General features: G+C 42.5%; 1 protein-coding gene across 11 annotated transcripts in view; it reads left to right on the forward strand.

Annotated features, from left to right (window-relative positions):
• LOC127030195 (sodium channel protein type 1 subunit alpha) overlaps positions 1-15,951 on the forward strand; it is a 358,700-nt gene that overhangs the window by 302,063 nt on the left and 40,686 nt on the right. For all 11 annotated transcript variants that reach the window (XM_050916258.1, XM_050916249.1, XM_050916251.1 and 8 more), the window contains one exon: positions 7,520-7,642. In XM_050916258.1, the coding sequence (XP_050772215.1) occupies positions 7,520-7,642 (123 nt within the window). The remainder of the gene's footprint in view (positions 1-7,519; positions 7,643-15,951) is intronic.

Here is a 15,951-nt window from a genome sequence, read left to right on the forward strand (position 1 = left end):
GTAACGTATGTCATTCAGGGGTGTGAAAAAAACACCTCCCCCCAAGCATTGTATGTTACATTGACCTAAGCATTATCCACACCACACTATGTCAGTGGGAGATGCTCTCTCGCTGACATAGGTTCTGCCTCTTGTGGAGGTGGAGTAATTATGCCAGCTGGACAGTGCTCTTCCATCAGTACAGCACATCTTCAAAAGACATGCTACAGTGGTGCAGCTGCATCTGTGCAGCTTCGCCGGTGTAGTGCGGTAGGATAGACTTGCCCTAAATGTCCTTGTGCATCTCACCAATGGCATAAAAGATGAAGCAGCAGCTTCTGTCACTCGGTTACTTTTTACTGCCCATGGCTGCAGAATAGAACTCCACAGCGTCCACAAACTCTTGCATCTTTTTCCTAAAATTTTGTGTAAATATTTGTATATGATAGAGTGTGTAGGTTTTATTTGCTAGGATAGCTTGCCCATTGGTAATTTTTTCATAGCGAGCTATTTTGTTTTATTTTTGACAAGAGAAGAATTTTCTCAGTACCATGACTTAGCCATGTCTGAGCCTAAATTCCCAGGATTTAAGAGCTATCCCTCAGAATGATGACTGCACTAAATGCCTTTTCTACCTCAGGAATAGTCATATCCCCAGTAAATGCTCTATTTGTAAGTACTATTCCAAAGGGACACAGGAGGGAAAAGAAGAGCACCTTAAGCAATTCTTGTTAGACTGCTTCATGCAGGTAGTTTAGACCATTGTGGGTCAGCAGCTGTCTCCTGAACCCCATCTTCTAAGACTGCCATGACTACTGATTGAGGTAGGACTGAGTGATCCTCAGAGAAAAAAGGAGCATTGCTTCTCTAGAAACATAAGGATATATCCACATTGGAAATCCAAGCAAAAACAAATCACCTCCTCACTTCCATTTGAGAGGGTCTTCATTGCCCGAATCATGTACTGGAGCACTGAGGGAACACAGTACAGCATCCTTGGCACAGCCTCAAGGATCAAGATTGATTGGGTTGAGTACTAAGACCATGGTACCAATTTCTGTCCCAGCACTGCTCATTTTGGCATGAATCCCTTTGGCATCAGTTTTTACAGTATTGCTCATCTTGAAGCTGGCTAGTTTGGGACTATTCATTTTGGCACCATCCGCCCCAGTGATGCCCACTTCCACACCAAGGTTTATGGCATCATCACTCTCTGTACTAGATCTTTGCTGTACCAGAATATCTGCAAATGATGGAGGAGACTGAGGAATTAATTCAGAGAAATCCATGGCGAGTATTATATAGAAGTTCAGAATAGATTATCATAGTGGTTCCTTTACAATTTGTGAATCTGTGGGCATGTCTACACTGTCCTGTTTTCAGTGTCCATGTGGGGGAGTTGCAGCTCAGGACTTTGGTGCACACTGCTATTCACACTCCCTTAGTCCAAACTGAAGGGCAGTGTAGACATGCCCTATGGGTCTCCACTGATTTCTGTCATGCTGAATATTCCCCCCATGAAACTAACTGTGACTGCTATTGTGGTACCAAGTGCCCCTGCAGCACCAGCTAACACTGTGCTGTGATGCATTCAGATACCCCAGATAGGGTAACCCCTCTTCTGGATAAGAAATGTTCCTTCTCCTTGTGTGATTCCCAGCAAAAATGGTGACGGATCCCCGATATATTCCACAAGAGCCCCTTATGAATCAGAAACAGGATCGAGAGCTTCCTATATAGCCCAGTCATATAGGGGTTATCTAAACAGGCATATTTCTTAGCAGCCTCCTCCCTAGCCCCCCAGGTCCTTATCTATATAATAATCCTGGCCCTATTGGACCCTTTGGAGCTCATACCATATGAGACAACCTTCATCGGTACAGCTTCCCAGGGTGACAACTTCCTCCCCTGCGCCCCCCAGATACTTGTCTCAGGTGGCAATTCATTAGCCTGAATCACTAGAACTGTCTTATGAGAAGCACGCTCAAATGGAGAAACAAACCATACCAGCTGCTATATCTTCCTCATCCCTGGATGAGGCAGTTGTTCCATCTGTACAGTACTATGTCACCTAGATGAGTACAGGAACTTTCAAGAGTTGCTCAGATGTATAGCTGTTCCTCTAGAAATCCCAGTGATGATGGTAGAGGAGAGTTCCAAAGACATTTAAACATACGTATACCTCTTTACGTGGTTGTCTGGCATTACCTATTAATGAAGCCTTATTAGAGTCAGTAAAGCTTATCTGGTGGACCCTAGCATCAGTAACACTGACCTTTAAGGAGACAGGTAAGAGGTACCAGGTCCCATTCACCAGCTCTGAGTAACTTGTTCACTCATCCAATATTTGGTTCTTATGGCAGACCCTCCATATTCGGTGTTCCATAGGGACATGGTTACCCTTAGGCCCCATCCCAACTTCTTATCTAAGGTGGCAACAGTCTTTCACATGAACCAAATGATCCATTTACCAGTTTTCATCCCAAAACAACATTCTAATCAGAAATAGGCCAGACAAGACAGTCTGGATGTCCTTTGGGCATTATCAGTCTAACTGCATAGAACCAAGCCATTGCGAGTTTCCCCAAGACTCTTTGTTGCATTTGCAGACAGATTAAAGGCCCAGGCCATATCAACCCAGAGACTTTCTAAATGATGTCTTCCTGCCTTAAATCCTGTTATGAGCTATCCAGTTTAGATACCCGCAGTGTATCTTCCTTCCTTATATCACATCATTGCTTGTGAGTCACCAAGAGTAGAATATATATGCACAAACACTCAAAGAAAAAGAAACAGTTACTTACCTTATACTAACTGTGGTTCTTTGAGGTATGCTGTCAATATGTATTCCATAACCCACCTTCCTTCCATACTACCATGGAATTAATGGTATTAATACCTTTAACCTCTGGATTCTGTACTGGTGAAGGAACAGAGTGGTAGTTGGGGCTGTTTCCCTTGTATGCCCCTCAGCACAGGACATGAGGACACTCACAGTGAATGTACAGCCCCAGGATACTGCTGGGCAAAAGATTCTGATCTCAAACACAAGGAAAGAATGTGCAAGTAGCCTAGCATATATATGGACAACATGCCTTGAAGAGCCACAGCTAATGTAAGGTTAGGTAAGTAACCAGTTCTTTTTATTATTTAGTTGTATTTTGCTTCTGTCTTTATACTTTTTCCTACTTTTTGATGTTTTGCAAGTTGATTGGCTAGAATTTGCATTTGTTGTTGTTAATATTTTAATAATATTTCAATTTGTATTTGATATAGTTGCTCTTACATGACCATTTCATAGCATCAGTTTATTCTGAGTGCAAACTAATGATTCAGTCATCTATAATGTGTATACATCATAGGGGAAAGGAAAGTGCAGTCTGAAATGCTCTTTAACACACCTTCTGACCATTGAGTAGCATCAAAACCTTTAGACGATGATAACACATCCACCAAATTCCAAGGGCTGTGAAGTAATTGCTTAGGATGTGCACAGCTGCTAAGTTGTTTGGGCATGCAGGTTACAACATATGAAGAAGCTACATCTTACAATGTAATAGATTGTGAAATCTTAGATCTCCTCTTGAATTTGTCCAAAATCCTTTATTAGTGCTGTGGGAAAATGAAAGCCTTCTTGATGCATTCTTTACTCAGAGTAAAATGAGATACTGGAGAACACTGAAGCCATACTGCTGCAACATAGAAGGCAATATTCTACCTCCCACCCTGCTTTGGCAATTTTTTTGAACCTGCACAACGTTATATTTTTAATAAAGTTGATTATGATCATTGTGGGTGAAGTCCTAGCTCCATTGAAGTAAATGGGAGTTCTGCACTGATTTCAGTGTAACAGAACAGAAAAGATGTTAACATGCCCTCCTAAAAATAAAAACATTCAATATTTGAGCTTGCATTGCACAAGTGCCAGCATGTAGCTACAGAGCGGCTATATAGGGAACAAAGACTACACCTGTAGTACAGGTGCAGCAACTTCAATAAGCCCTTCAGTCCAAATCCATTATTGAACTCATGATGTCTGTGTTTGAAATTAGTCAAGATGAGTTCACTCTTCCTTTCAAGGGTTGGCTAACTTTCCAATCCTGCTGTGTTAAGCTGTGTTATGTTATGATGGATCATGGTACAGGAGAGATCAATCCTTTATTTATTGATCCTGTGTTATTTACAGCATTAAATATTAATAGGTTAATTTAATACATTGAAGTACACTAGCCCTCATCCTGCAATCATATATGTTGCAATTCCTCATGAACTAGTGGCCCTCCAACTATGCTGTTTTAGGGCATTGTCACCTACAATTGTCACATACACACAGTTCAGAAAAAAAAATTAGATTGAAAACATTTTGTATGTGGGGCACTGTTATCCTGGGTATTTAGTTCTATGTACGTTTGCTTCTAGTGAGAGTATCTTGTATTCTAATAGCGGTAAGTATGTCTTCCTCGCTAAACAAGCTGGGATTTTTTTTACATAAATTTAATTTGCATATGCTAACTGATGATGCATTTTTGGGATATTGTACCCCATGAGCATATGTGTAACAATAACTCATGAACTAGTGACCATCCAACTGGGCTGTTTTAGGACCATGCATGTGCTAATTGATGATGCCTTGCAGTGACGGTGGTTACTGCATACAGTCATCCTAAGATATAAGGTACTTCAAGGATATTGGTTCCTTCAAATCTGGGCCTGTTAGGTATTCTTAACAGAGTGGACTGATGCTAGATATCTTTGCTTAACATTCGTAAGAGGATTTTCTGTTTAGTTATTGTGCTCCAAATACTGCAGACTCAGGAGACTCTTAAGGGGATTTTTTGTGTTGCACAATTCAAGGTGGTGAACAAATGGGCACAATATTCTATTTCTGACCTTATAAAAATGATTTGTGATGATAGTGACTTTGTGCCAGATTGTGTTGAGAGTTGATCTGAGAAGGAAGACTTTTATCCGGGCAAGAATGAATATCTAGAACCATGAGCACGGGCTCACAGGACACATGCTTAGAAAGGGGTATGGCAGAAGGGGATACAGGAATAAAATACTATTTCAATACCATTACCCAAAACTCCTGCCTCAGAACCACTGCACTGATTATGTGCAGGAGGGAGATTGTAGCAATGTGGGACTCACCGCTGCGGCACCTCCTGCTGGTCTCTGCCTTGCCTATCCATGTGCTGCCTCCTGCAACCCAAGTGCCCTCTTGGCCTTACCCTAGGCTTTCAGCCTGAGGCTTTCCTAGGCCGGAGCTCCCCGGCTCCCTTGGCCTTTCCCCAGCCCTGCTCCACTCTAGGCACTTGGTTAAGCTCCTTGCAGCCACGCCCTCCTCTCTCTGAACACAAAGAGAGATTGTTTGCTTGAGCTCCTGGCTCAAGCCTTTAGAGGGCCATCTGGGCCCTAATTGAGGCATGGCCCCAGCTTAGCCTGCTTCCCACTCAGCCTGGGTTGTTCTCCCAGCCCTCCAGCCCTCTTCCAGGGCTGGTTTTAACCCTGTCAGGGCTGGAACGGGTAACCACCCCGCTACAGAGATCAAGCCCGCTATTCAGCTTTGTAGCTACTGAAAACACACAAACTGTTAAACAGTTTTCTTTAGTGTATTTAAACTCTTGCTGTATCTGCCATACGCCCCCCCAGCATGACCTTGAAATCAATTAAGATTTTTTGATTTCAGAAATGTTGGTAAACATTTTACCAATAAGCTTTCCCAGTCTTATACATTGTTCACGACCAGGGGCAGCGTGTGATGAAAAGTTTGCATTTGATTCTGCAGCCGCATAAAAAAGATCCGACAATGTAGTGGTAGATTTCAAAAGAGAGTTAAAAAGTTCATCTACATCCATTATTCTGGGGAAACTGATCAGGCCTTGATTTGGGCAACCTCCACATCAGTCTTTGTATAAGAGTTAGAACAAAGACCCTGAAGGGCTCAGACCATATGGTGGTCATGAATCTCCAGTTCCTTACAAGATAGTATCTGACCCTCCACAAATCCATCCTCTTTGCTAGAAAGGGGGATATCAAATCCATAATTTTAGAGTGAGTGAGGGGATGGATGGGAGCACTTATGGTGGAGGCAGAGGCACCACATCACCAAGATTTGTGGGCTTACTGATGGGTTTTAACCATTGCTAGCAAATTTAGGTAATTCAGCCCAGCTCCTTCTGCCCTCATATCACTCTTTTTCAGGCTATAACCTTTTGCTATGATCTTATCCTAGGCACTTCAAATCTCGACCCCAAAATGTTCCCCAATCAGTTGATATCTTCCAGTCAGGAACAAACAAATCTACCATTGCCATCGCAGGCACCCAGCATTGTAAAGAGGGACCACGATTGCCCTCATGGGGGCCGCACCCCACTCCCCTGGTGCTCACCACCTCCTACTGCCTCCAGCACTTCGGGGGCCTGTTACATGCACCCAGTAGAACACAGGAACCAGTCCTCAACAATCTGGCACTGCTCATGGTTGGCAGCTCCTCTCTCTCACTGCCATACTGGGCAAGTGGCAGGCTCCCCGCACAGGACCAGGACTCTGCACTGCTCCTTGGACTCTCTCCCAGTGCTGCAGCCACCTCAGTATTGCAGATCCTGTCAGTCAGAACATAATTTCCGTCTCCTCTCCCAGGGCTTGGGAGTGCAAGCTGGGCAAGGCTACTACAGACAACTCTAAAGCATTGGAAGATAAAACTGGATTTTCAACATATGTAATAAAGATCTCTTTCCTCAATCTGTTGCTTGACTGGACTTCTTTAAATAATTATTATTTCTGAGAGCTTTATTCAAGCATTGTTCAAGTACTCTTTTAGCATCTCTTCACTCTACTTTAGAGCATGTTAAGCCATGATCATGTCAACCTATAGAGCATGGAAAGTGAGCAAGTCAGGAAGAATGAATGGTCAGTGAAAAGAAGTGAATTAGCTGTGGGGCTGATCTTTCATACCAATTTACGGAGGCTCATTCTTGCTTCATCAGCTGTTGATCAATAATATTGTAAATTCTGAACAGATTTCTATCATTTCCCTATTGACTGTGGCTCTCAAATACAATCAAATGGCCATTATCAACACTATAATGGTTCTAAGAATGTTATCAAAATTTTAATGTGTAAGAGTAAGATCTATATCTAGACTGACAAACAGTGTAGATTCACTTTAATTTCTGCTATAGGGCTTTTTGTGTGTGAGAATTTTTGTTTTCCTTCCAATCTTAGTGTATCGCAAACAAGATATGAGAATACAAAATATATATGCTTTCTTGTATCAGCCAGTATTCACCAATGGGTATCTTATGGCATTATTCCCCTATTTCTCCTTTAATTCTTTTATACTACCCCTTCCTTTTTCTCCTACTTCTTTCCTTAATTGAAAAGATTTTCTCCAGGCTACAGAAGTATTTCTGAAGAAAGATTTCTGAAGAAAGTGCTCCAACTTAGATTCCACTTGAGAAGGCTGTAACACACATCTATGGGATATATAGTGGTATGTACAAAATTAGTAATTTTTGCTTTTTTGTTTTTTATGTAGGTCTCCTTGGTTAGCTTAACAGCGAATGCATTAGGTTACTCGGAACTTGGTGCCATTAAGTCCCTTAGGACACTAAGAGCTTTGAGACCTCTGAGAGCCTTGTCGCGATTTGAAGGGATGAGGGTAAGACAAAATGAAAGAACCTGAAATAATGCATGCCTAAAAAGAAACAGTGCATGCAGAATAAGGAATGACAAATCCATGCAGAAAGGCTGTACTATCCTCTTATCTACTGAGTATCTAAAAGATAAGCAAAAGGCTTTATCAGCTCACCTAAATCCATATGCAATATCATACTTTAGTTGTGTTCATTCCAGTTACTTTACTTTCTAGCCAATCTCAGGAGTTTTTCTTTAAGGATCCAGAAATAATCAGAGAAATAAATATATTAACTCAATGGATTTTCTAAAAATGAGTTCAAGATGAGCGGATTTTGTGCAATTTGGTGCTGATAAACATACCACAAGGTTTCTACAAGAATCTGATTCAGCACCAGTTTAAAAAAGTACCTTCCTTGTTACAAATTCAGTTCTTTGTATTTTCATTAAAAATAAAGCTCCAGATTCAGCTTTGTTGTAACTCTGTTGAAGTTCACTAGATCGCACCAGTGTTGAATTTGGCCCAGTTAGTAGTTTTACATCTATTTCTGTCAGTGGCTGACAGACACATGAGAAAAAATATGAATTATTTTTCTGGATTATTTTTCTTGATGAGATTAGTTATTTTACGATAAATTATTTTCTGCTGACTCCAGGAAATATCCTGTACTACACACACACTACATTATACACATTATATTTAGTTCCTATTTTGAGTAAGTTAGAATCACTGTTCTCCATCTCACACAAGAAATGGTCTCTTTTTACTCAGTGTTTCCTTTGTCTACTATTTTCTGTTCCTTGTAGCTGCTGAATACAAGCTAGCTCAATGTGCATGTTACTGAAATCTATTTAATTTTAAGAGAATGATTTTTCCACTTCATGGAAACATAAGAGGAAGCAGCTTTCTGATAATGTTAAAACCAGATCTAATCTAATAAAATAGACAGTTTGCAATGTACTGTCTAAATTGTATTTAGATATACGTTAACTCCACACTAGTATCATGAAATCAAATTCAAATTGTTAGAAGTGAGGTTCTCAAATTGTATCCATCACATTAGATATCTTTACTTCAGACTTCACAAGAAAAAACTATTAACTAAAACATGACTAGATTCATGAATTTCAGTTTCAGATGACCATGTCTTAATTTAGCAAAGTCCTTAAAATTATAAATTTGTGAATTGGTAAATTAGCAAAATGTAATAGGCTAAGAGCTGGGTCAAGTACTGCAGTGTTTCTTTTGTCTGCTTGCAGGAAATAGTAAATTTGAGGGGAGAAATTAAACCTCTTTGCTTTCTTGCATTGCTTATACCTACAATGAACTGTGGCAAAACTGGCTGATTTTTGATTCAGCAAGTGTCTTTTTAGTTTTAAGATTTTTTACCACCTTCAAAAAGATGCAGAGTATTTTCTGGAAAGGAATGAAATTTATTCCACAAAGCCTCTGTAAATAAGAGACTGTTAAATTCTCAAAAATCAGGAGTCAGGTTCTCAGCTGGAGTAAATTGGTGTGGTCCCATTGATTCTAGTGGAACTCTGCCAATTTAAAGAAAAATCTGATATCAGAAATCTAGTTTAGATGTCCTGTCTTCTGTTTTAGTGAATTGGGGGAGAGTGAAAATTTCAACAAAAGTGCTTTTTCAACCTTTTACCAAGTCAGTAAAATCCGAATGAATCTAATCCGTGCTGTTGGTTCTAATGTATACATCTCATTGTTCACTAATATTTTATATGATATAGTTATAGATTAACTTGGTTATTCTATGTTGCAAATATTATTCCTTGTTCAGAGGCCTGGCACAAGGCCTATGAGCCATTTAGGTAAATATAGGTCTTAAGTGTTCCATAGACTGTGCTAGCCCCGTGCACAGGAATGAGTTTCACCAGAATAAGACCATCTGAAATAGGATTGTTGCATTGTATTCTGAGCAGTGTTTAATACTTGAAAACAATGAACTTCAAAAACAACCTAACTCCACCCAGATGCTGGAAGGCAAAGTAAAGAATTGCTTTCATTTAAATTAAATCTCAGTCACAGATTTAGGGTTATGTTCACATCTCAATGCATGTAGATTAATGATGATAACTACTTGCAAACTAAGATTTGAATATACCCATTGCTTTTATGTTAAGCTTCTTATAACTCTTTGTAACATAATGCTCTTGCACTAGTTCTGAATTTGTATGCTATTTTAGATGTAGAAAATCAAATATATGTTGCTTTGTCTAATTGGTTTAGGTAATAATAACGCATGTGTTTGTAGCTTCAATGAATAAAGCATGTCGTGCCGTGCTTGATTTCTGCATTAGAAAAGTAGTAGCAGGCCGAAGACAATTTTCTTTCAGTTTTGCATGTTTTATGCACATTTCTGGCTGATGGCTTTAAACATTTACTGTATTTCAAATTTCCAGTCCAATTTCTCAACATGTAAAATTAAATAACAGTAATTGATGTCTTAAATATACTCCTAAAATTCAATAGATATTTCTGAGATCCACTTACCAGGGAAATGATATTAGGCTTGAACACCTTATTTTTCAAGAGCATTCTAGACTTAAAAGAAAATTGACAGTATCACATACTGCTAAATTATAAAGTGTAACACCAAGTGTTTCGGTCACTACAGATACCTAATTAATAGTAAACTATATATTTCTATTTCATATAGGATAATCTTTCTTCAACTTGGATGGGGTGGAGTGCTGGTTCCTCCCCTCAACCCTTTATTATGGGTACTGTATTCTCCCCTTTGCTACCCTTAATCCTTTCACTATGTCTAGTTACTACATGGAGTGGGGCCAGAGGGGAGTGTTCTAATTTGAATGTCCCAATAGTATTATTATAGTTGATACGTCCATTCTACACCCCTGTTTTTAATTGCTTTGACCTTTCCCAAAAAATACCTTTGGAACTGAAATTTTTCATATTTGATCTCAGCATAGAAATACATTTCTGTGGAAACTTGTGTGAAAATCATTTTAACTGTATTGAGTTATCAGAGCTAGTGTTGCAGGAGGAAAGTTTCTCAGTGCTTAAGACATTTTTAGATGCTCTTTTTTTCACTTGGCTCTATCACAAATGGGTTTGAGTTAAACTTCTAATCTGTCATCTATGTAGTTCTGAAAGAAGATGTGTGCTTTGCATTGTTTGAAGATATTTGGTCTGCAGTTATGAGCATTTTAAAGTGGCATGCAGAGCATGCACAGTATATTAATTTATTTACAGTCAGCACACACAGTGCTATGAATTGAATATTCACAGGAATAGATAATTGTATAATCAGTTTCTATATATTATTTAATTTCATGTTTGCTGGAGTTTGTTAAAATGCATACACTGAAAAAATGGATCAGTTTACTGAAAGAACTCATCATAAGCACACAGGTCACATTTCTAAAACTGAGACATCACATTCCTTTCTTTAAACATAACTTATAAAATCATCTTACCCTTCATAGAACAGAAGAGCTAAAGAGGGGAAAAACAAGATAGAAAGTATGATGGGAAGAATTAGGTCCTCTGATGAGATATTGCTAATAGATCCTGAGGTATTTTCAAACTTATCATTATCACCTACAATCTGGAATTTTTCTTATAGGAGCCCATCTCTGTTAGAAATGAAAGTTTTCCTTGTTCTTATGAAGATATTCTCAGCAGTTAAAATGCCAATAACAATCTTATATAATTTTGTCTTTTGTTAATCCTTGAAGTTTAGAAACATTACACAGGAGGCACATCACTGATTTAAAAATATGCATTCATTGTCATATCCTTTCAAAACACAATTACTTGAATACAGCTCTAGAACACAAGTGTTAGATCACCAGATGGATGAGAACATCACTGGAATAGGCCAGAGTCTTACAGGTTTAATCAGTTTACTTTTGATGGTTCCAGTATGAATGATGCATCAAGCTAAACTGCATTAGCTTTAACTGAGTATTTTTGTCACCTTCGAGGTCTTTGTATTCTAAGTTTGAACAGTTGTATAAGTTTCCCCTTCCATTTAGATTATGAGTTTGTTGGAAATCTGTCTATCTATAATATGTTGTTGATCAGACAGTTATATCATTTGGGAGTTTTTTCTTTGAGAAATCTGATCTTATTTACCAACCCAGATTTCTAAACAGTCAACCAGGACCCCAGCATCTTAGGAACCAACCCTTCAATTACAAAAATGTACAAAAATTAACTCTGTCAAGATTCTGTCTGTAAGTCTTCAAAAATCATAAAATGAATATATTAGTAGTCTGTGATCATTCTCATAACAGCCAGTAATTCTAGTTGACTTTACATTTAGAAGAATGGTTTATAACTCTCTGAAGAAATAACTTACCTAGCTGAATTTCCTCATGTTTCTTATCAGGTTTTTTTTTTATTGGATTTTAATGAAAATTCATTCAGTCATTTTTGAAGAACATAAATTGAAATAAGCATGGTTTTTATTAAATACTTATTGAAATACATTGTATGTTTTCTTTTTACCATAATTTTAAAAAAAAGCAAATAAATTAAGATCAATAAAGCTACATTATTGTAATAGTAAGATTGTATTTTCACAAAAATTAGGAAATTCTGAGATGGTTTCCCGCATCAACTAGTTATTTTGTTTCCTTTTCCATGTGCATTTACAATAGTGTCTTTCATTACATTATCATATAACTTCAGTCAATTTGACATACTGGTTGGCAGATAGTGTATAGTGTAGAAAAGGATGTAAAAGAAACATTTTTTCTATATTATTCCTTCAAAGAGACTTAATCATGTAATGAGTATGTGTTAAAAAGCAGGGTTAAGGTTGCTCTGGAAAAAGACGGTTACTCACCTTTGTAACTGTTGTTCTTCGAGATGTGTTGCTCATATCCATTCCAATTAGGTGTGTGCGCGCCGTGTGCATGTTCGTCGGAGACTTTTTACCCTAGCAACACTCGGTGGGCCAGCAGGTCGCCCCCTGGAGTGGCGCCGGTATGGCGCCTGATATATACCCCTGCTGGCCCGCCCGCTCCTCAGTTCCTTCTTGCCGGCTACTCCGACAGTGGGGAAGGAGGGCGGGTGTGGAATGGATATGAGCAACACATCTCGAAGAACAACAGTTACAAAGGTGAGTAACCGTCTTTTCTTCTTTGAGTGCTTGCTCATATCCATTCCAATTAGGTGATTACCAAGCCTTACCTAGGCGGTGGGGTCGGAGTGAGATGTTGCGGACTGTAAAACCGCTGCGCCAAAAGCGGCATCGTCTCTAGCTTGCTGTACCAGCGCATAGTGTGATGCGAAGGTGTGCACAGAAGACCATGTGGCCACACGGCAGATTTCCTGTATGGGGACATGAGCCAAAAATGCGGCCGAGGAAGCCTGAGCCCTGGTAGAATGGGCGGTAAGGGGTCCCGTTGGCACACTGGCCAAGTCGTAACAGGTCCTGATGCAGGACGTGACCCAGGAAGCGATACGCTGGGAGGAGATTGCCATGCCTCTCATGCATTCCGCTACTGCCACAAACAATTGTGGTGAACGCCAGAAAGGTTTAGTTCTCTCAATGTAGAACGCGAGAGCCCTTCGGACATCCAAGGAGTGGAGCTGTTGCTCTCTTCGGGATGAATGCGGCTTTGGGTAAAAGACTGGCAGGAAGATGTCTTGGTTAATATGGAAAGCGGAGACGACCTTAGGGAGGAATGCTGGGTGCGGTCGCAGCTGTACCTTGTCCTTATGGAACACCGTATACGGAGGGTCCACGGTCAGAGCCCGAAGCTCCGAGACTCGCCAGGCCGACGTAATAGCGTCTAGGAAGGCCACCTTCCAGGATAGGTACAGCAGTGAGCATGTGGCTAAGGGCTCGAAGGGGGGCGCCATGAGCCTGGTTAGAACCAGGTTCAGGTCCCAAGTAAGGGTAGGCCGTTTGACCTGAGGGTAGAGTCGCTCCAGGCCCTTGATAAATCTTGACACCATTGGGTGAGAAAATACGGACTTGCCAGCCTCGCCTGGGTGGAAGGTGGATATAGCCGCGAGGTTGACGCGTAGAGAGGAGATCGCCAAGCCCTGCTGCTTGAGAGACCACACGTAGTCCAAGATGGTGGGGACTAGCACGGCGAGTGGGTCGTGGCCGTGCTGACTGCACCAGGAGCAGAAGCGTTTCCATTTCGCTAGGTAGGTTGAACGCATGGAAGGCTTCCTGCTGCCCAACAACACTTGTTGTACTGCAACGGAACAGCGCAACTCGGACTGGCTTAACCAGCCAGGAGCCATGCAGATAGATGGAGGGACGGTAGATCCGGATGGCGCATCCTGCCGAAGTCCTGCGTGATCAGGTCCGGCCAAAGAGGTAGGGCAATTGGATTCGCCAGGGACAGATCGAGCAGCACGGTGTACCAAGGCTGCCACGGCCACGCCGGAGCGATCAGGATGAGGCGGGCCTTGTCTCTCCGGACCTTGATGAGGACTCGATGGACGAGAGGGAAGGGTGGAAAGGCGTAGCAAAGACGACCCATCCACGGTATGAGGAACGCGTCCGACAGGGAGCCCGGGGAGCGACCTTGTAGAGAGCAGAACACCTGGCATTTCCTGTTCGATCTGGAGGTGAACAGGTCTATCTGGGGAAACCCTCACCTCTGGAAAATGACATAGAGGACGTCCGGACGGATGGACCATTCGTGGGACAGAAAGGATCTGCTCAGGTGATCCGCCAGGGTGTTCCGCACTCCCGGGAGAAAGGAGGCCACTAGATGAATAGAGTGGGCTATGCAAAAGTCCCACAGACGTATTGCTTCCTGACACAGCGGGGAGGACCGGGTCCCGCCCTGCTTGTTGATGTAATACATGGCCGTTGTGTTGTCCATGAATACCGCGACACAACGACCGTGCAAATGGCGTTGGAATGTCTGGCATGCGAGGCGAACTGCCCGTAGCTCCCGCACATTGATGTGAAGAGTCAACTCTCTCTGTGACCACAGACCCTGTGTACGCAGGGTCCCCAGGTGCGCACCCCAGCCCAGCGATGATGCGTCCGTTGTCAGGGACACTGAGGGCTGTGGGGCGTGAAACGGTAGGCCCGCACACACTTGGGAGGGCATTGTCCACCAGTCTAGGGAGCCTAGAACATTCGGTGGAATCGTTACGATTCTGTCTATGGCATCCCTGCCTGGTCGATAGACCGACACGAGCCAGGTCTGCAACGGGCGCATGCGGAGTCTTGCATGTCTGGTGACGAAGGTGCATGCGGCCATGTGCCCCAGGAGAGCGAGGCACGTTCGAGTAGATGTGGTCGGGAAGGCCCGCAGGCTTGTGACCGTGGACACTATGGCTTGGAATCGGTGCCGGGGGAGGCTGGCCGTCGCGAGGTTGGAGTCCAGCACTGCCCCTATGAATTCTATGCTCCGCGTAGGCACCAGAGTGGATTTGCCCGGATTGATGGTCAGGTCTAGGCTCGCAAACAGCTCCGTGATGATGGTAATGTGCCCGGTCACCTGCGCTTCCGACGTGCCTCGAATGAGCCAGTCGTCGAGGTAAGAGAAGACATGGATACGATGACGTCGCAGGGCAGCAGCGATGACCGCCATACACTTGGTGAATACCCGGGGGGCCGAGGAGAGCCCAAAGGGGAGGACCGTGAACTGGTAGTGGTCCTGATTCACCACAAAGCGGAGATACCGTCTGTGCGGGGGGAAGATCGCAATGTGGAAGTATGCATCCTTCATGTCGAGAGCGGCGTACCAATCTCCGGGATCCAGGGAAGGGATGATGGTTCCTAAGGTTATCATGCGGAACTTGAACTTTTTGATGAATTTGTTCAGGCCTCGCAGGTCCAGGATGGGTCGTAGGCCCCCTTTTGACTTGGGGATTAAGAAGTACCGGGAATAAAACCCCTTGCCCCTTAGCTCCCTTGGCACCTCCTCTATAGCCCCAATGGACAGGAGCTTGTGAACCTCCTGGACGATAAGTTGCTCGTGAGAGGGGTCCCTGAAGAGGGACGAGGAGGGAGGATGGGAGGGAGGTGGAGAAACAAACTGAGGATGGTAACCAAACTGCACCGTGCTCAGGACCCAACGATCTGAAGTCAGCTGGGACCATGACGGTAGGAAGTGGCGGAGGCGGTTGAGGAAATGAAGTGGATCCAGAGAGGGGATTGGTAAGCTGCTCTCGGGCGCACCTTCAAAAGTTCGCCTTGGGTCCCTGTGGTGGCTTTTCGGACCCAGACGTGTTACCTCTTTGAGGACCTGACTGCTGTCTATGATTTGGCCGTCCTCGCCTCCGATTGAAATCTTGTCTGGGGCGAGGCGGGGGGTAAGTGCGCTGATGGTAGGGGCGGAATGGCCTTCTCTGAGTCTGGGGCGTGT

The sequence above is a fragment of the Gopherus flavomarginatus genome, chromosome 10 (genome assembly GCF_025201925.1).
Source record: "Gopherus flavomarginatus isolate rGopFla2 chromosome 10, rGopFla2.mat.asm, whole genome shotgun sequence".
NCBI lineage: Eukaryota > Metazoa > Chordata > Testudines > Testudinidae > Gopherus > Gopherus flavomarginatus.